Below are 19,352 nucleotides of genomic sequence, written 5' to 3'. Positions count from 1 at the left end.
CTGCCAAGCTATGTCTTTATGCAAGTGAGTTCCTGAATGGAAGAATTATCTGCAGCTGGATAAAGAGGGATAAAGTACTGAGAGAAAGGCAGTGTTTTGATGGTGACAGGATGGTGGTTACTGGGTCTTTGAATGGGTCTTTCAGAAGGTGGTCACTTTTCTCTGCTTTGGGTTCTCATGGACTATGCCGCACCAGTCATTCCCACAAACGCTGTTGTCTTCTCTTGCAGTTCTCTTGGAGATAGCCACGCACCTTAGACTAAACATAAGGTGGCTTCCTACTGTGCTGCCCTTTGAGCACTGAAATAAGTGGGACAACACTTTACAGTCACTGCCACTATGCAGGGGTCACATTTTATCATGTCATGTTCAAAGTCTGGAGGCACTCAAAAAGCTACCAGACAACTTACTTGCATATTTAAACATGGCAGTTGGTAACCACTGAGAGAAAAAGCCCTGCTCCCATTATAATAATTTCCTCACCAACACAGATGCTGGAAGACAGATCTGCACATTCTATCACTTTCACAAAATGGTCTTTGACAAGAGAGATTTCGAGAGAGAGCAATTTTAACAACTTGTGAATGCCTATTGCATAAACAGCAGGCAATAGGAAGTCAGATAGTCAGGCCATTAGTCTGTTTAGATTTTTCTCTTAAAATGACAAGAAGATACTTGGATGAGACTTGTTCAATGTAAGTCTAAAATATCTGCTTTCCTGCTAGATCACAGAATAATTTAGTTTGGAGAGATTTGGAGATCATTTAGTACACAGGTACCTGCTTACTGATCTGAGCAGAGCCCCCTAGAAAACCTGCCAGTGAGTATGAGCTCCCCAGGCAGAGGGCAGGTGGTGGCGAGATGGAGACCTGTTCCTGCTGGTCATCTGCCTTGCTAGGGTAGGGGGGCTGAGCACCACTGCTGGGCTAAAGGGAGGAAGGACAAAAGTCCTGAATGGGGAATCTGTGTGAGGGAAAAATACAGGGAGGTACAGGCTACTGTTGGTAGGTCAGTGAATAATGTCACCCCAGATGTCAGCCATTCTTGGTCCACCCAAAAGTGCTGGCGTGGTGGGGCTTTCCTCCTCTGAGTGGTGCTCTCTGAAAACAGATTTCTTACTCTGCCTAAAAGCCCCTGTAACAGATTGTACTGCTGGGCTCTGCAGGGGCATGTTTCTTACTGGTTTCAGACTAGGACTGTAAGTTTTGTCTCAAGTTCTTCATTGGTTTCAAGCAGAGACTGCTTTTGCTAGAAGGCTTTTGAGGAGACAGGAAAGCACCGACATTTGCAGGCTAGTGTAGAGTAGGAGTTTGTTAGCGTTACACCTGCGCCCTCCTCACCAAAGGCGAGCATCGCATGTGGGATGGAAGTATTTGTAAGAGAGGGAGCAAAGAAAGAAAACCTGTCACCATTGCAAAAGGGTGGTTTGTGGTTTTTTTTTTTTATTTGGCACAGAAAAATGTATATTTTTCAGGCAGAAAGCAAATTCTTTTTTTTTTTTTTCTCTCCTCTCACGGGGGGCTCTCTAATACTGCTACTCCTTTAACAACTCAGATTTTTGATACAGCCTCAGGGAGTCAGATGTACATTACTTTAAAGCCAGCTGTCTATATCTTTATATTGTGAGACAATGACCTTCACTACGTGGGAGAATGAACTACTAAAGAATACAAACACAAGCAAAGGGAAACAGGAAATTGCAAGTGGTGGGAATTTTTAAAAAATATATGCAAAAAGATTCCATATGTGGGTCCGTATAAATAAAGTTTCAATATCTCAGTCCAATTACTCCTATACAGGTATTAATGGGATATTGCTTTCTTGGGGAAAAAGGAACTGCAGGTCCAAGGTGATGGCTTCACTGGTAAATTGCTTCTTATCTGATGTTTCTGGCAGTTTGGATTTCGTAGTAAAATATCATTTTAAAAATCAGAGAACTACCTTCCTTGCAAAAAGAGGCCAGTTTAGAGCTCAAACATCCCACAGAAACAATTAGCCAGCTAATTGCCTGACCCTATTCTCTCTAAGAAAAAGGATTTAATTAGTTCAAAACCACTTAAATAGGTTTTGAATCTCATTTTTCTAATTTCATTATTATTTTATTTGCCTTTATATCATGTACTTGCAGAGGAAAATTGTAAAGCAAGGTACAAATGGCTGCGAAACCAGAAAGTCTGGGGACTTGCAAGAGCTCTTTGCAAGGAAGGCACGCAACTCTGATGTGAGCTCCTTGCATTCAAAGGTTTTGACTACAAATTGCCCAGAGCCATCAGTATGAAGGAATATCAGGCTTTAAGCTTGTAGACATTTGAGAGTGAGAGATGGACAACCCATGTTTGGGATCAACTGTGGTCTATTGAAGCTGTCCAAGAGGAACACTGGAGTTAAGAAGATTAAGATCATAACCATGATTTGCCCAGTGGCTCTAATACTACTGAGACTATTCGTTTTTTGGGACAGAGTAAGGAAATCAACTTGGTGGCTTTTTCCCCTTTCTCTCCCTCCCTCCCTCCAAACTTTGCCCCTAGCCTTTTGCTGCTTTGTATAACTACTTTCCTGCAGTGACTACCTCCTCATGGCTCAGAGAGGACTAAGACACATGTGCTGCTTCAACTATAGTAATTCTTCAGCACAGGAACTGTTCAGCCCCAGTTAGGAGCCCTGTCCTTCAGTGGAAAGACCCCATGCAACAGCTGTCAGTAACTGTTCTCACACTACCTATAAGCCTCTCTTTGTGTGGGTAGTGCACAGAAATGTATGCATGCAGTATATATCAAACATTATCTGGCTTAAGTGATATTTTCAACATGGACTGGAAGCAACAAGGAAGATGCTAGATGGAGACCTTGGTTCAATACAATTATGCGCTTTTTTGGGGCAATTTTTGCTTTTACCTTGAAAGCCATTGGCAGCTCAATAATGTAGAGGTCAACATAGTCCAGCTGCAGGATCTTCAGGGTCTTCTCCAGTGTGGGGCGCACAAGCTCTGGGGGGTGGCAGGTATTCCACAGCTGAGGAGGCAAGCACAGGCTCTTTTTTGGGTGCCAGGAGGAACAGTGAGCATCTTCCAGCTGACACCCCACCCCCACCCCCACACTTTTGTCCTTCTGACAGAGCCCATTATACACACTGCAAGGACATTGTGGTCTACATCACAGAAAGACAAAGGTGAGGGGCCTTATCCTGTCCTCTACCAGCAGCAGATGTAGAGGTTAAGACAAGAATCCTTGCTCAGGACTGTCTCAGTGCTCACCCAGTAAAGCCATATTTGTTCATTACAACACAGGTTCTTCTGAGTTGAGTATGTTACAAACTCTTGCTCAATGAACTTAGGCAGATTCCTTTTTGTTTTCTGAGCTTTCCAAGCATATGCTTTCACTGGAAAACTTTGTTCCCACAAGAAATCTGTGGTCAGTTTTACGCTCAAAGGCAGAAGCTTGGATCATGTGAGTTAGCTCTTGAACAGCCAAGCACCCGGCACAAAGAGAATCTTTTGGTTTTCTCGTGTAGTCATGGAGCCTGGGTGACTGCCTGATCTAGGGAAGTTTTAATTTACTCCCCAGTCCTCACTGAAAGATGTATTATTGTTTAGTTACTGTAATGCAGGTGTGACTAGTTAAAGCACAGCCTTTCCAACCTCTTTAATCACAACTGCTTCCTTGTGGGGTTATGCCCTGAGGTTGCTATGGAGTGTACTTAGTTGATTAGCTTTCAGTACTATCTCTAACTGAACTCTGCTGATGCAAATCTCTTGTAAGAATAAAACCATAGCATGGTAATTAGTAACCAAGAGCTCTTTGTAAACTGATTGCTGCAGTGAAAATTGACAAAAACCAGAATTAACACACAATAGAAGGTTTAAAGTGCCAGTTGCCTGCACACAATAAGCTGGGCTACTTTATCTTCTTTTTTTAATGCACAAAACTGTCACATGGAGTCATGTTGAGGTTTTTGACACCTTTATTGGCTGGAAAAACCTGCTGTTTGTTGGTATGGTCATTGTCTAGCCAGTTCTGCCACCAAAGCTGGCAGTCACAGCATGCCAAGGTATAGAATGAATCCATTCTTGAGAAATAAAATCACTTGAATTGTGATTTTCAGGAGAAGATAGTGATTGTTGGTGTCAAAGGACTTAGCCTGGGTAAATTTTAAAGTATTTTAGATATTTGGTTTTTTTAAACCAGATAGTTATTCCCTGGGAAAATAATAATCTGCTCAATTCTGCCAGCAGAGGAAAGGACAAATTATCTTGAAGCTCAGTTGTACTGAGAGCAACGCACATGGACCTGTCCTAAGCTGACACACCAAAGCAGGGGTTGGCACCTGGAAATTTATAGTAGGCCTTCCCCAGCTGTATGTTGCAAGGTGTGAAGAGTTTATGATCACTAAGACGGTGGTTACACAGGCTGAGGTGTACTACAGTAAAGGGACTAAGGTCCTGCTCTCAGAGTTCTAAGCTGTTCAGCTGGATTTCCTGAAAGCCTTTGGTCAGGATGTTTGTTAAGCATTTGCCAATCTTAGATTTTAATTTTATGTGTAAAATGAGATGTTGTTCTGCACTTAAATATAGGTAAGGAAATGAGTCTGTATACCCTTCATGGTTAGTTTGTTTTGTTACTGTGTTTAAGAAATTTAGTAACCTGAGGTATGTTGATAGTTTAGAAGCAGTTTTTCCAAGCGCGCAGTTTTTCCTCTTCTAGCTCAGTGTTATCGAGCTCAGTAATTGCCAGTGAATATACTTCCTTTTTAAAAACTGCAGAGGTTCTAAAGAAACAGCCTTTAGAAATAGCAAACATTTGTACTATGTTAATACGTAGATGCCATGGAAACTTAAGAGTTTCATAACTGTTTTCATGATTTGTACAAGTTATTGTACTACCTACCTAAGTAGAACCCATGTAGACATTCGAGCAGTCAAAGCTGCCATCTGGCTTTGGCATTTCAGGACACCACATTTCCTGGAAATGTTACTTCTAGTTTAATGAAAGAAATATCCTGGGATGAAAGAGGAGACCAAAAAGGTCTTGCTATATAAGCCAAGCGAGATGTTGGCAGTTGATATAAAACCTCTAAAATTTCTGGATGCTGAGCTGCTCTGCCTGATCAGCCAGCCAGCAGCAAGAGCCAAGTGCAAGTGCTGATGATTTCAACTGGCAGATGCAGCCCAATCGCACCAAGTCACTATTCCAGTAATACTGCCACTCAGCGGGGCTGTTCTTCTTAGTACCTGCTGACAGACCAGCCTTCAACTTGCATCGTCTTTGTTTAAGGAAAGATCTGCATGAGGGGCTTGAGTCTGAGGGGTCTTGGGAATTTCCAGTACTTCTGATGTCAGTAGGGCTGAAAAACCAACTTTTGTTGTACAGACCACTTTCAAGAACAGTCTGCTGTGTCTACCATGTTTCCTAGAAGATGCAACAGTTCATATCAGTCAGTTACCAATCAATGGCTGATGTATCTACTGGTGGCTTGATATTTGTCTGTAGTTCATAAGATACATAAGTTTGTAAGGTACATAAAAATGAAGGTACATAAACTCATAAGAAAAGGAACATCCAGTCCTGCTCCTCCTGAGAAGTTCAGAGCTGTTGTGAAAACATTTAGTGAAACCTGTGAAAATCCTGGATTGTGATGGATTGAATTGGTTGCAGATTATTTTCCACTTCTGTCTTGGAACTCTTTAAAGACTACAGAGATGCTCTAATGAGCTGTCACCCTGAGCACCTGAAGTTTTGTCAAGCACAAACAGGACACAATAGCAAGATAAATACATGTGTGTCCCATCTCATAGTCTCAAGACAGGCTGGAACCACAGGCACTGACTATTGTGGTACTGTGAGTTGCAGACCTGTGGCTTGCAGGATCTGCAGTTTAGGGAACAACTGAACTTAAAATCAAGAAATCAAATGCAGTTTCACAGGTGGCTCAATGTTTAGGTAGCGATCATCAACTAGGAAAATCATCTAGTGATTAGATCAGACAACTGAATATAGAAGGGCTTAAGAAATAAAGTAAGTTTGGAATCCTCATGAAGTTTTACTAAGAGGTGCACTTGCACAAAACCTTAAGTTTATATGGGAAAATAAACTGCAGGGGAAGCAGTTGGGAAAGTTAAAGACTCAAAATTGTTAGGACATCTGGTTCTAACCTTTTGGCACAAGTTTCTGTTTTTTATTTGATATATTACTGGTAATTTGCAGTAATGAAACTATAAAACAGTAGAAACTAAATATTTCGACTGATCCAAATCAACATATTTGGCATATGAGAGACTACCCTGATAAGGGTGGAAAATTTGAGGATGTGAATCTTTTCTCAGGATGACAAGGTTGTTACCAGTAGAACCGAGCATTGAACTTGGAAGAGTTGCATACTTTAAAGACTGGAAACGGCTGTACGTGAAAATTGGTCTATAGCTGCTGAAAATCCACTTGGTCTGCAAACTGCCCAATCCGAAACTTAGTTTCCCAGATCACAGAGCTTAACTAAACTGCTTACAGTAAAATAGGCCTTTTATCCCCTGGAATCTTTCACTCTAAGAATGATGGTATTTATTTCCAAGGCTGTTGAGTAATTTTTGTGGATTATGTCTTATTTGGGAAAGGAGAAAGGGAATATATTAGGCTGATATGTCCAAAGAAGCACTGCAGGAAGGGGAACTTGAGGCCATAAACTCCATTAGAGACTGGACAGGCACCATGAATTTTCTGGGGCCATCTGATCTTTATTCTGCAATGTGCAATGAGCTCTCTCTCTTATACCTGGGATCTAGTCATCGTACTTGTAACAGCTTTGGTCAGACACTTCATTGGACAAGGAATTTCATTCTTCTAGGAGAGAATAAACTCTTATAGCTAAGACTTTAAAGCATTAACTAGCTCATGAATTATTCCAGCCTCATTGCTCTAGAGCAGAAGTGTGATGACATCTCTCCAAGTAAGTTGATTCATCATCCTAGAACTGTTTAATGACAGGTGATACAGTAACTAAGGGTGTAGCTTGATGAGTAATTTTCTGGCAGTAGTACCAATGTAAGCACTTGCTGTTCTTCCATACACAGACATTTGCACCCATGTGCTTGCTCCCACCCCTTTCATTGTGCAACCTTCATGGCAAACCTGTACGGGGAATTGCTCTAACAGAAAATAACTTCTTTGCAGAATCATTCTCCAGATCGGGCTCAGTGTGTGACTATACAAATATGCGTGCCAGCACAACATGTGGGACAGTAACAGCTTAGGCAGCACTGCTGAGTGTAGCGATGATCTAAACTTGCAGGTACTTACAATACGAGGTAGAATGGATGTTGCATGGTTCCCACTGCTAACTGAGTTTTAAACCGAGAACAACAGCAATTCCTGTTCTTTGCAGCAAATTTAGTGCTCGTAAAGCTCTGAGGTATTATGGTAATGTTAGGGAACAAAAATAAAGGATGTTGGGTCTGGAAGCATGCCAAATGTTGACCACTGGCATTCTTAAGAAAGACCATTCACAGAAATCCTGGATATAGTATAAATAATCTGAGCGCAGCTTCTCACCTTGCCACAGTAAAAAATGTCTTCTCGCTTAATCTTCCCTTCAGCAATCTTCTCCCGGATGGCTTGTCCCACTTCATGCTCATTGTAGTAGACAAAGGCACCGTCGATATGGCGGTAACCAGTATCAATGGCAATCTTCACCGACTCCAAACAGGAACCTTTGGGAGTCTAATGGGAGAAGAAAAAGAATAAACATAGTTTCAGCCCCCTGCTCGCTTTTCCTGCAATGCTGTAGAGTCCCTGAGATATGTACAAGGTTCATGCTGGAGTTCATCCAGTCTAACCACCCCATACCTTCACAGACACCTGTTTTTCAACTTCTGAATAAAAATGTTCTGTGCACTTTTCTTCAAAATTGTCGTGAATGTGGAACTAGGCTGGAAAAAGGAGCAAAGCAAAAAATTCTCTATGTGTCTGGGAAAAAGAAAGTATTAAGAGTCCTCACAAAGTAGAATTTGAATGTATTTGATATGAAAATTATTTCAGAATTTCTTTTCTAGAGATCAAGGCCTTTCCTACAACTGCCGTTTGGTAAAACCCCTTACTGAAATGGAAGAGGCGTTTTTGGTTGAGCAGAGATGGTCAACCACCTGCCTGATCAGAGGCCCAATAGAACTTTCAGCAGAGCAGGAATTTGAATTTGACTTCTTTCTTCTTACATCAACTTACCATTGGTGGTATCACAATCCCAGGGTGATAGCTCAGGACTGTCTACTGGTGTTCCCAGTTCTGGACAGTTGCTTTACCATGTGGCTAAGAAACAGTAGAATCTTTAGTGTACCTTTACATGCATCTCTAAAGTCCCTTCCCCTCTGGGGAGAGGTGGCTTTTCCTTTCTTTCCTCTGATCAGTTTTGGGATTAATATACACCAGAGGTGGGTAATAGCTACAGCTGTCTGAGCTTACTCCAGGGGGACAAGTTGGACTGTGCCATTCTGCACTGCCCAACAGCAAGCAAGAGGACATAGTATTAATTAACAGCAACTTCAAGACACCAGTGACATTAAACTAAGGTTATATCAGCACTTCTATGGGCAGTCCTTACAAAAGAATCATCCCGTATCTATGAGGTGAACAAACTATACAGATTAAGGGCAAACCAAATCCTACATGGTATGTAGTGCTGCTCCTTATTGGAATAACATAGCCTGACATTCTGCACGGCTGGAAGGCCACCACCAGCCACTGGGAAGTCAGGGGAAAGGCAACCCAGCCTTGCAAGATTTCAGACTCACATCAACACTTTGGGTAAATGTCATCTTTTACTTCCTATTTCCTGTGGATATACATAGTTCAAGTGCTATTAAGGTTCTATTGTCAATGTAGACCTAATACAAGTATCTGCTTCACTAATGGCCTTGTGTGATACGGTGGTGGTACATCTTACTGCTTCAGCTTAAGATGAGCCCAAGAAATCTCTTAATAAGTCCAAGTAGCATTTTTGTACTGTGTGCTGCACTTACGTTTACTCGTCTTTGCTGAAATTCAGAGTAAGCTTGTTTTTTCAGAACAGTCATATTTTCTCTTAGATAATGTGGTAAGCAAAATACACATAGGCCAAACCACGCAAAAAAGCATAAGACTGGTCACTGGAATCATTTGACTGGTCACTGAAATTGTACTGAAAATATCTTATTGTTGCCACACTTTAATAATGAGAGGGCAGCTCTAAGTGGTGGTCCTCAAGCGCCCTCAGTGACAGGTGGCAACACTGTCCTCACACCATTTTCACAGGCATAGCTCTACTGCGACAGGGACATCTGATTCACTTAAAGGAAAACTGAAATAGGGTGAGTCAACCTGCTCTGCTGTGCTGCTGTCTGCCAACAGCAAATGCCAAGAGGTGAATTTTGCTACCTCCAAGTGAAGGGCCAAGACCACGCTGCTTCTCCTATGAAGAAAACAGATGCCAGAGATATCTGGAAATGAGACAGGGTATGAAGAGGGAATTTCAATTTTGGTTTTGCTAGTGCCAAGGAAAGACAAGAAGCAGAACTGGCAATAGGTGCTGTTGGGAAGGATCACTTTTCACCACAGCAATCACTCTCCCTCCTCTCCCTCCTAGCTGCCCTTTGACAGCAGCCACTGGCTTGTCTGTCCAGGAGTTGGCCATAAAATAAGCAGCTGCTCTTCCACCACCTAATGAACTAGAAGGTGTGAAAGTCATAGCTGCCACAGGACGCCGCAGTGACTAAGGACACTGGTCTGCCCTTCCACATTCACGGAAGAAAGATCTGTGAAGGACTGCTGAAGACACATGGGGGTCAACCTCTCTGCCTTTCAGTTCCAGAGCTGCAGGTTAGTGGCAGATTATTCTGGGGTAATGGGACCATATCCCTGACGGCTCACTCTGCTGTTCATCATCCCGCCCAGGCTGGCTACTGTCAGACACAACTGGACCGACTTCTGTTAAGACTCATGGGGGACTTTCTGCTCCAGGATGCAGTTCCTAAAGGTTATTTAAAATGGAAAGCTGCTCATGCTTGCCTTTATTTATTACAGATGTGAGTGAGGGCTGAGAAGCAAAATGGCACAGTTTGGCACGCTAAAGTAATTACAGCAGTGACGACGCAATATTGTTTGCTTAACTGAGAGAGACAACGAAATGCTTGTTTGAATGCTTTGCTGCTTTAACTGTGGGAGCCTCCCAAAGGCATGCTCAGCCCCTGCCAGGGCCCTTTCCTAGTTGTTAGTAGGGTGTAATGAAGACCACAGCAGCTAAAAGCCTTTCAGGAGCAGTGGATGTATAGTTTTCACTCGGGGCGTGTCGGTCAGCGTTACAGAAGCACAAGGCGTGGAGCAGTGACAACCTCCAACGTGTTCATTGCTTTGTCCCTGCCTGAACCTGAAAGGAAGGATTTGAGGAAGTCAGCAGAGAAAAGGCTCTGACACAAGTACTACAAGCCTGCAGTTACTGGTGACAGTAACCTCAGACCTCTGTCTCAGCAATGAGCTGCACGAGGCTGTACCTGCAGGTGCAAAGCTCAGGCTGACTAGCACAGAGCAACAGGGCTCAGCTTAAAGGTCTTGTGAGCTCAAGTCTAAGTCATGACTAGTTATCCAAAAAAGAAATATATTTTTAAAAGTGCAATCAGTGTTTTCTCTATGAAACCTGATTTTTCAAACAGTATGACATTTGAGATTTCTTCTGCCCATTTGAATTCTACCACTCAAGTGTACGAAAGCAGAACATTTAGAGTACAGTGATGCATTACCTTAATATAGATTTAAAACAAAAAAGTTTTGTTGTTTTTTTTTTTTTTAATCTTTTTCCCTTTTCTTGAAGAGCCTGAAAATGGGGTGTGGTCCTGATCCTAGAATTTCCTCTTTTCTTTGCACTCTTGAGAGATTGCATGAACATGGCTCCCACTCATTTCCTGAAGCTGTAAACTAAACTCCACCAAGCAAGGAAGTGTTGATTATTGAGTTGCATCTTTTCCCAAACACCAGGGCCAGTTTGGTCAGCAACAAAAGCAGAAGGAACAGGTGAAGAAGGGTAGAGTCTCACATATAGGGGAACGGCATAACTGCAGACTTGGGAGGAGGGTCACTAGAGGAAAATGAGAAAGCTTTCAGTGACTGGAATTGCCTTTGGCTGAATCAGTTAACTTATGTTAGAGCTGAATTTCTATGTATTTCTTAATCTTTTGCATGGGACTTACACACATTTGTACAAACAACCTTGTGAAAGACTCCTCCATCTCAAGGATTAATCTTATTCTTTAGGGGCTTGAGGAGGCTTTTTTTTGATCAGGCTTTGATTACCACTGGCTGGAGACGGGTTTACATTAAATATAAATGTTTTTATTGCACTAGTTCATTTCATCTGATGTGGTATATTAGTTCTGACAGATTCTGGTCTAAGGCGCTTCATATAAAAATGCAAGGCAACCTAGGGAGCAGTTTTTGGAAAATCCTGCCTCTATTGAACCATCCCAGCTGAAGGCCCGAGACATCTGCGAGTCTGGAAATTTTATACCATATGTTTATTTTCATTCTAATGGAGAAACTATCATTTCTAGCATTTCACATATCTAATCTTTCCAGATCCTGCAGTACTGGGCTGTGGTAAACTGTGCTGATGAGTTGCACAGGCTAGTCATGTTGTGGTTTTGCCACTTTTTAGAAGTGTTGCCTAAATGTCGTATCTTATTCCATTGTTTCCTGACAGACCATATTAAAACTGGATGACTCAGATCACCACTGCTCATCCATCTTCCCATCAAAGGCACAAATCTGGATCTTTCCCCTCTACCCTGCTGCTCAGCCTGAGGAGGTGTTTTAATCTCTTCTGTCTTTTCATGGAAGTAAAGTCTTTAACTAGTAGTGACCAGATCAGAGATTACCAACTGAAAACCAACTTTTACTTAAGTGCAGATAGAAGTTTGTGATATGACTGCTCTTACGTCTCGTGGCATCATATAAGGGTCGGCACTTCAATCACAGCAGCTGATGGAGCAGTGTCTCCCAGGCTGCCTGCCCACGGAGCAGCCACCTGTACTCTACCAGGAAAGCCAGACCTCCTCCTCCATACTGCGGGTTACACTCACCAGCGTACATTATCTAAAATGTGGTTGCATATGCTGTCTAGTCATTTCAGGTTGGCCTTTATTCTTGCACCATTCCCAAATAAGCAGGGCTCGCATTTAGAGCAGCACAAATGCTGGATAAGGTACTGAAATGTTTCAGTGCTATAAACCTTTGTGCCTTGTCAGTAGTAATTCAGGACGCTTTGGCCTTATGACAAATCTTTGCTTCTTTATTATTTTTTATTTAAGTGTAGATAAGAGGTATGCTTGATCCTTAGCTGTAATTAATGTTTCAGCTTCTAATCAGTGTGCCCTGCAACTATGCTACTTTGATCAAGGACTGTTGTTTCAGAACTGGAATTTTAAAACCCCTTGTACACCGTAAGTCAGATTTTTATCTTCAGTGCTCTTATAGCCAGTCACTGATTTGTGCCAAAAAAAGGTATTAAATTTATTACATGTTTTATGATAAAAGAAAAACTCCTTGGCTGACTAGAACCATTCTCTCAATCACTAATAACTCCTTCAATAGCATCTAGGTTATTTTTAAGATCATAGATTTTAAGGAAACAACACACACAATTATTCCCTCTATCAATCAATAGCTTGTGAACCTGCTGATTTACCACCACACGTGACAGTTTAAACCAGTATCCATTTCCTTCAGGTTCCATGGTAAATAAATGGAAGCACAGGGGGAGCAGACTCAGATTTGCACCTCCACTGAAAGAAAGGAAGAGGCAATTTGTCCTCTTCTCCATAGATGAAGTAGCCAACTGGCCAGTTACCACATTTTATGGGTCTGAAAAAGCAATGTGCTTCATCAGTTCTGTCTGTCTGAACGGGTCTGCTCTTTTTCCTCTGAGACCATGAACTTTTTTATTTTTTAATGTTTATTCCGGACACCTTCCATCACATCCCATTTTGTTGCAAACTATTCTCCCTACCATAGAAAATGTACAGCTTCAGTTTTGCTCGTGATTGCATGTGATCAAATCATGGGCGGATATTTTTCGTGCGGGCATACCCATGAATTTTACTGTTCCCTCTCAAGTAGAACAGTATTTGCTTAGCACTGTTAGTGGTTGTCCTACTCACTACTGTTACTTAGTGTTGTATTTCTGTTGCCCTCCAATTCTTTTGTTTTTTCTATAGCATCCTTTTCTGGTCAGCAATTTCCATCAACTTTCCAGCTGATAAAGAGAGATTCTGGTTACCTCCAAAGACAAAGCCAACAGGGCACGTTAGCAGCAGATCGTAATCTTGCAAAACCATGTGAACAGCTACCACAGGCACTGCTTTTACAAATGTCTTAACATCGCTATTGTCATTTATTCTTTATTAGTGCATAAAGTAAAGGAAAACAGTCTGACTTAGGCTCCCACTTTCTGCTCTCCCTCGTTTCACGTCTGCAGCTTTACAGAACTGCACCAATCTTGGCAGCATGCAAGAGCTGAGGAAGCAGCACTTCAGGGAAGGACCTTAGTCCTGAGCACCTCACCTGGGTAGTGCAACGATATCCAGTCCCTCATCTGGGAATAACGATCCTGGGAGGAAGAGCTTGAGGTGCTGGGAGAGAGAGACAGGGCCATCTCCTGCAAAAATCTGAATTTGGCTACAGCTGAATTAGAGAGATCCAAACTGTGGGCTAAGCACTCTACTCCTAACCTATAATTTAAGATGTAGAGTCACTGTTTAGGAATCTTAGTCAGCTAAATACAGGAAGGAGAAAGTAGGTACATTCCTGGGCTCAGAGCCTCCTTCGCCAGAGCTCGGCACTCACGCACAGATTCTTATGCAAGTTTCTAGAAGTCCAATTGCTTGTTTCCATTTGCCTGTTTTCTGACAAATTGGCAGAGGACTGGCTTAAGATGTTAGGAACAGAGCAGCGCAAACGTGTACTGAAAGCATTACAGGAAAGCACAGGTTGAGTTTACAAAGCCAGAGGATATGAGCCACATGAGGGTACATTCTTAGAATTGTTTAATCTTGTAAAGGAGAAGCTGTTCTGTACACCTCTTTCGTGGAAAATGCAACTGCCAGCACATCCCTCTCTCTCACACACAGGAAAATCTGGCTTTCACCCCCCGGAAGCATTGGCAGACACCATCCAGGAAGCAAAACCCAGTGAAAGGATCTCTGCAAAGGCAGGTAGAGCTGAGAACGGAGGCAGAGAGCATAGCTGAGAGCCACGAGTTGCTATGCCGGCCCAGAGCTTTGCTCTACGTCATGCAGTATGCTGCCTTAGAAAGTGGAGGATAGCAAATGCGCCCAGAGAAGATGGGGGGAAAGGTGATGGTTGCTGCCTCATGTGATGCTGTGAATCAGTGTGGACAAGGCGTGCCTTTCTCCTCTAGCCTGATGTCCTGTCAGTGGCCTGAAGTGTGAGGTTTGATTGCCCGTACAACAGAAATTAGATTGCATAACTGCAGATTTAGCATTGCCAGAATTCCTGTGACATTGTTATTCTAGGATTTAGCCAAAGCTGTGTTCAGGAAAGCTTTATTATTGTAGCTGGCAGAGGCTGCTGGAGTTATTTTTGCCACTTGATTGCAGAATCCTCAGATTTAGGATTGCCGCAACTTTTCACTTGATGCAAATTCATTTAATGCAAGCCTAAACTAAAGGGCTGCTGTGCTTCTCTGTCAGCAGCTAGAGGATTAAAGCAAACCAAGCAAATGATGTGCACACCCAGGTCCCATGCTTGCAGTGTCAATGGGGTGGACTGGGACAGTTTCCTGAAGAGCTGGAGGATGCAGTGGCCAGCCCTGGAAAGCACAGATCTAACTGGAAGAGTGAATGCTATCAAAACACCCTTCAGACAAGCAATGTGATCCCAGGGATGCGTGAGGTACAAGGGGAAGATAAAGCACCAGCTTGTGCAATAACAGAGGAGAAAGAAAAGGTTGCCAGTAGTTCTTCTACTTTGTTCCCTAGAGTTAAAGGGGAGAGGTTTCTGGCGCCAGTTCGAAGAAGTGTTTGCAAAGGCAGATGTAAAACTTGGGGAATTCCACCACCTAGTTAGCTGAACCAACAAAAGTTGGCTTTGATGAAGCCTAGAGAGGCATTTTCTGCACAGCGTTTTCAAGTTTTGACAAATGTGGCCTCCTAGGTCAACCAAAGACACAACCCAGATGTCAGCTTCCCGCGTGAGCTGTAAGAACATGCTTATGCTGTTCTTCAGAAGACTGCAGAGAATCAGGGACACGTGGGAGTGCACAGCCATATTTAATGCATGGAGTTAGTCAGAGACATTTTAGAAAATGGAGGTTTGTCTGGAAAACTGGGCTCTAAATGTTCTTGCCAAAAACGATATCTTTCAGTTGCGTTAATTCAGATTACTCGCTCGTAGGGTTTCAGTTTTTCCCCTCTTCAACAGTGCCAGTGATTCCCTGTCTGTAAAACAATCTTCATAACTTTTATTTACATAGGAGGGTTTTCGCTGTGGCTCTTGGGCAGGGTTAAAAATCCAGTATATTTAAAAAGCCAGAGGAAAAGAGAAAAATAATTTATTTTTGTGTCAATATTTGGCCTTGATATTATTGCATTGGTAACAGCTACCTTTGTAGTTTTTGGAAGAAAGGTATATTGAAACAGCTAGTGCTTGTCACTGCAGTACACAGCTATGGAATGGAAAAGGTCTGCTTTCTGTTTGGTTACTTTTCAAACAAGAATCCCTACGACTGGTTTTGGGTACTGCTACTGTCCTAAAAGCTTGTCTGGGTTAACCTCCTATTAGTTTTGTATCTGGGCTGATTAAAAGCAATTCTAGCCTACGCCATAGCCAGACATGCAGCTCGGTGGGTGACGTTGGCATCTGCTACCCACCATCTGAAAGCCGTACCGACTCCCAGACAAAGTTGTCATCTCTTAAGTGTCACTTTGCTCTGGGAACATTTTCCTCTGGAGCGCTCTTGCAGTGTACAAGTCCGCATGTGTCGGTACCACGTTAGGGAGCCAAGTGACGCGGTGCCAGGTTGGCTGTAAGAGCCAGCCCCTCTGCTTGGATTAGGCAGGCATCGCTGCACTGGGGCCAGGCGATTAGCTGGCTGTCAACAGTTTCATTAGTAGAAGTCCTCTGCTCTACGGGGGGGTACGTCTCTTGGTCCTGGAGTAGTCTGAAAACGTTTTCACATAGCAGCTAGGATGTCAGCGTAGGTTAGAGGTATTATCCTTTTAAGAAGAGCTTTTTTGAAGGCTTATAGTTTAAGGCATGCTTAGCTTTGGAGGTGAGTCATTCTGAGTATAAACTACTCCTCAGAGCAAACTAAAAAAGCCATCATTTTCCAGGACTAGAAATTTGTGGCCATTTGGCTCAGAAGTCCTCCATAGGTTGATGAACTTTGCAGCTAGAAAGTTAGTCCTTCGTTCACCCTCATCTACAAGGCTGGGCCCATCCTCATCAGGTATTTCACATGTTGACTGTTTCAGTAAATGCAGCTTTTAATCTGCCACACATGATTAGACACTAATTGTGTTCATAGCTGGAAACACCACAGAAGCCGTTGGCACGAAGTAGAGATTAGTCATACTATCAATTTGGTTTCTATTAAGTTTCAGGATTCATAAAAATGAAGAATCACAGACATTTCATTAGAGAAGATACATGGAGGTAAATGAACATTTCTGCAAATTCAACAGCGTCTTAGAGCCATGGATTTTGTGCAAATCAAAGTCATAAGAACAAAGCTTCTGTCCTCAAGAAAGCTGATTGCAAGAATTTTTCCTTCAGCTTGACAGAGTGATAACTCATTTTGTCAAATCCAACTTTAAAATCCGACTTTAATGGTTAAAGTATAGTTCTTACACAAACGCTAGGAATTTTTGAGCCTGCCACATTTCAGAAAAAAAGCAGCTACATTTTCTGATTACCTGTTTTTTCTAATTAGATGACTTAATTTTCCTTTCTTAATGAGATAAAGATGCAATCTTGCATTTATGCAAGCCAAAAATGTTCCATTGTATAACATGAGATTACAGGGAGCTAGCAGGAACTGAGGCGTCAAGAGGTGGTTGCGGGTAGGGCAGGAGAGGTCATGGCTGAACACCAAGAAGACAAAGTGTTGAAGGCACAGAAATGTAGAAAGACTGTTCCAGTGGCAGAACAGAAAGGTTGTATGGCAGAGGAGAAAAGTCAAGTGTAAGATAAATGAACTCCGCTTTTTGCAGGTAGTAAATATGCCATTAAAGCGTATATGAAAGGGAACTTCAAAATGTCATGCAACATTATGTTTTTGGCAAAAGTCGTTGATGAAAGCGGAATTTTCTGAGACCTTTTTGATTTAGAGCATTCTTCTACTCTGTACCCTCACCTATTTGCTATGAGAAGTCTGATCTGTGGAAGCAGTATCTTAAGTGTTCATCCCTCATCCTCTGGCATATTTGCCACCTCTGTAGCAAACAGCAGGGATGAATTAAGATGATAAAACAGCCCAGAGCCACTTCATTTTTTTGAATCCTCATGCAGACTGCTTCCTCCCGTATCTTCTTACTCACGGTGCTTTTGACGGTGTTTCCAGTGAGCAGCCGTGCTCCTGCCTGAAAGCCATGTTGTTCTGCTGCCTGCTAAAAGCTGATGCCTGCTACTGCGCCTCCTCAAGGTATCTGAGGACCAAATACCAAAAAAACTTGCCTTTATCTGCTCTTGGCAACTGGGTCTTGACAGTAACTCTGACTTAGTCAAGGAATAAGGAGTAAAATCTGAGAGATTAAGCAACGAGAGCATCACTCAACACCAGGATACCAGCCACCGAAGGAAAGGCATCCTATCTGTGGTCTGTGCAGGCCAAATCGTCTGAGTATGGTTTATTCCTCCAAGCGTGAAACTGAGTCACGACTTTGTCAGTGAGTGATCTGGCTACAGATATATGGTTTCAGGATAAATATCATTCAGCGTGAAGGCTAGGCTGAGAGTTCACTAACAGGCAGGCAAGTAGCCCTCCAGAACACATGGCAGATCAGGCACAGTTCCCTTCCTGGGCTGCAGTAACGTATCTCCTTGCCTTCTGCCCTTGCCTCAAGCGCACAGATCTTGGTTTGGGAGTATGGTTTTAGGATGTTCTCAGAGACGAAGGGGTCTGTTCAAATCAGGTTCCCAACAGCCTTTTTAGGGAAGAAAAAGGCAAAATGTTTCCCTGGCCTACATCTGTGGTGATTTCATGTAGATTCATAAAGATCACTTCATTACAGAGCTAATTTCAGATTCAGTACTTGCTGAGTTCAAACACATATTCATGTGTAATTGTTCACGTTAAAAGGACTGTGGTATTTTCTTCATGTATTTATTTTAATAGCGTGTCGTGGGAAGTAAGCTAAGGCTGTAAGGACACTTGCATGTTAGGGCAGTTCCTGCTCTTGCCACTGCCTCTCTTATCTCTTTCAAGAAAAAAATCTAGAAGCTAAGTGGGAGGTTTATCTCAGGAGGAAGGAGGAAGACAGCTGTCTGAGTCAGAGAAGGAGAAATTTGTAGGAAAGAGATCAAGAAGCGGAAGCCTTTAAGCTTCAACCCTGTCTCCAGTGATCTCAGGTGTCACACCTGCCTGGGATTTTCAATACACAATGCATTTCGTAGCTTTCAGTCAGGCCAGGTGGCTTTCTCTACAAGTCACCTGAAATCATTGCTGTCTCCAGCTGATCATGTTTCAGAAGACGGTGATGGCCAGGAGGAAAGCAAAGGGAATTAAACTGTGTGTAATCATCCCCCTTACTGCAGCTCAGAGATCCAGATCACATCATAGGGACAAGTCACTTATTACCTCCTTTGACTTAAAGGGAGCCTACAGCTGATCCAAAGGCAGGCAGCCTGCAGCATTAAGAGCGATGGAAATAGTTTGTGTGCACACATCCTTGTGCGAGGAACTCTTTGGCATAAAAGGTCCTACAAGAGGACTAGGGGCTGTTAAGCCCATACAACGAAAAGTTACTCTGTTCAGCTTCTAGCTTGGGTGTAAAAAGTAATTCAGGGTGCCAAAACAGTATTTTTACTTATCTGAAACATATTTTTTTTCCTGGGTCACTTAGGTTGGTTATGGGAGCCCTGGATGAACTTTTCCTCTCCCTGATTCAAACCAGCAATTTCTTCTTAAACAAAACCCAGACTGTCTGGACTCTCACAAGGGTTACTTTGTGGCAGTTAAGGATTTGGGGAAACGGGTCTCTCTCCCTCCTGGCTGGATGCCATACCAAGTTCTTCAGCATCCAAAGCTGTGGGGCTGGTGGGCAGCGTGCTTTCCCATGGGCAGGGTACTCCTCCCGCTCCAGCCTGTATGTGTTTCTTCTTGCCTCT

The 19,352-nt window shown here is 42.7% G+C and overlaps 1 protein-coding gene across 1 annotated transcript in view; it reads right to left on the bottom strand.

The window, feature by feature from the left end:
- Positions 1-19,352, bottom strand: part of AKR1D1 (aldo-keto reductase family 1 member D1) — a 35,912-nt gene that overhangs the window by 11,249 nt on the left and 5,311 nt on the right. The window contains exons 2-3 of the mRNA XM_068400729.1: positions 7,539-7,706; positions 2,895-3,011 (exon numbers count right to left, since the gene is read on the bottom strand). Of these exons, the coding sequence (XP_068256830.1) occupies positions 2,895-3,011; positions 7,539-7,706 (285 nt within the window). The remainder of the gene's footprint in view (positions 1-2,894; positions 3,012-7,538; positions 7,707-19,352) is intronic.

Source organism: Nyctibius grandis, chromosome 5 (assembly GCF_013368605.1).
Source record: "Nyctibius grandis isolate bNycGra1 chromosome 5, bNycGra1.pri, whole genome shotgun sequence".
NCBI classification, from domain to species: domain Eukaryota; kingdom Metazoa; phylum Chordata; class Aves; order Nyctibiiformes; family Nyctibiidae; genus Nyctibius; species Nyctibius grandis.
The sequence above is the reverse complement of the archived record's forward strand: the minus strand, read 5'-3'. Positions and strand labels throughout refer to the sequence as shown.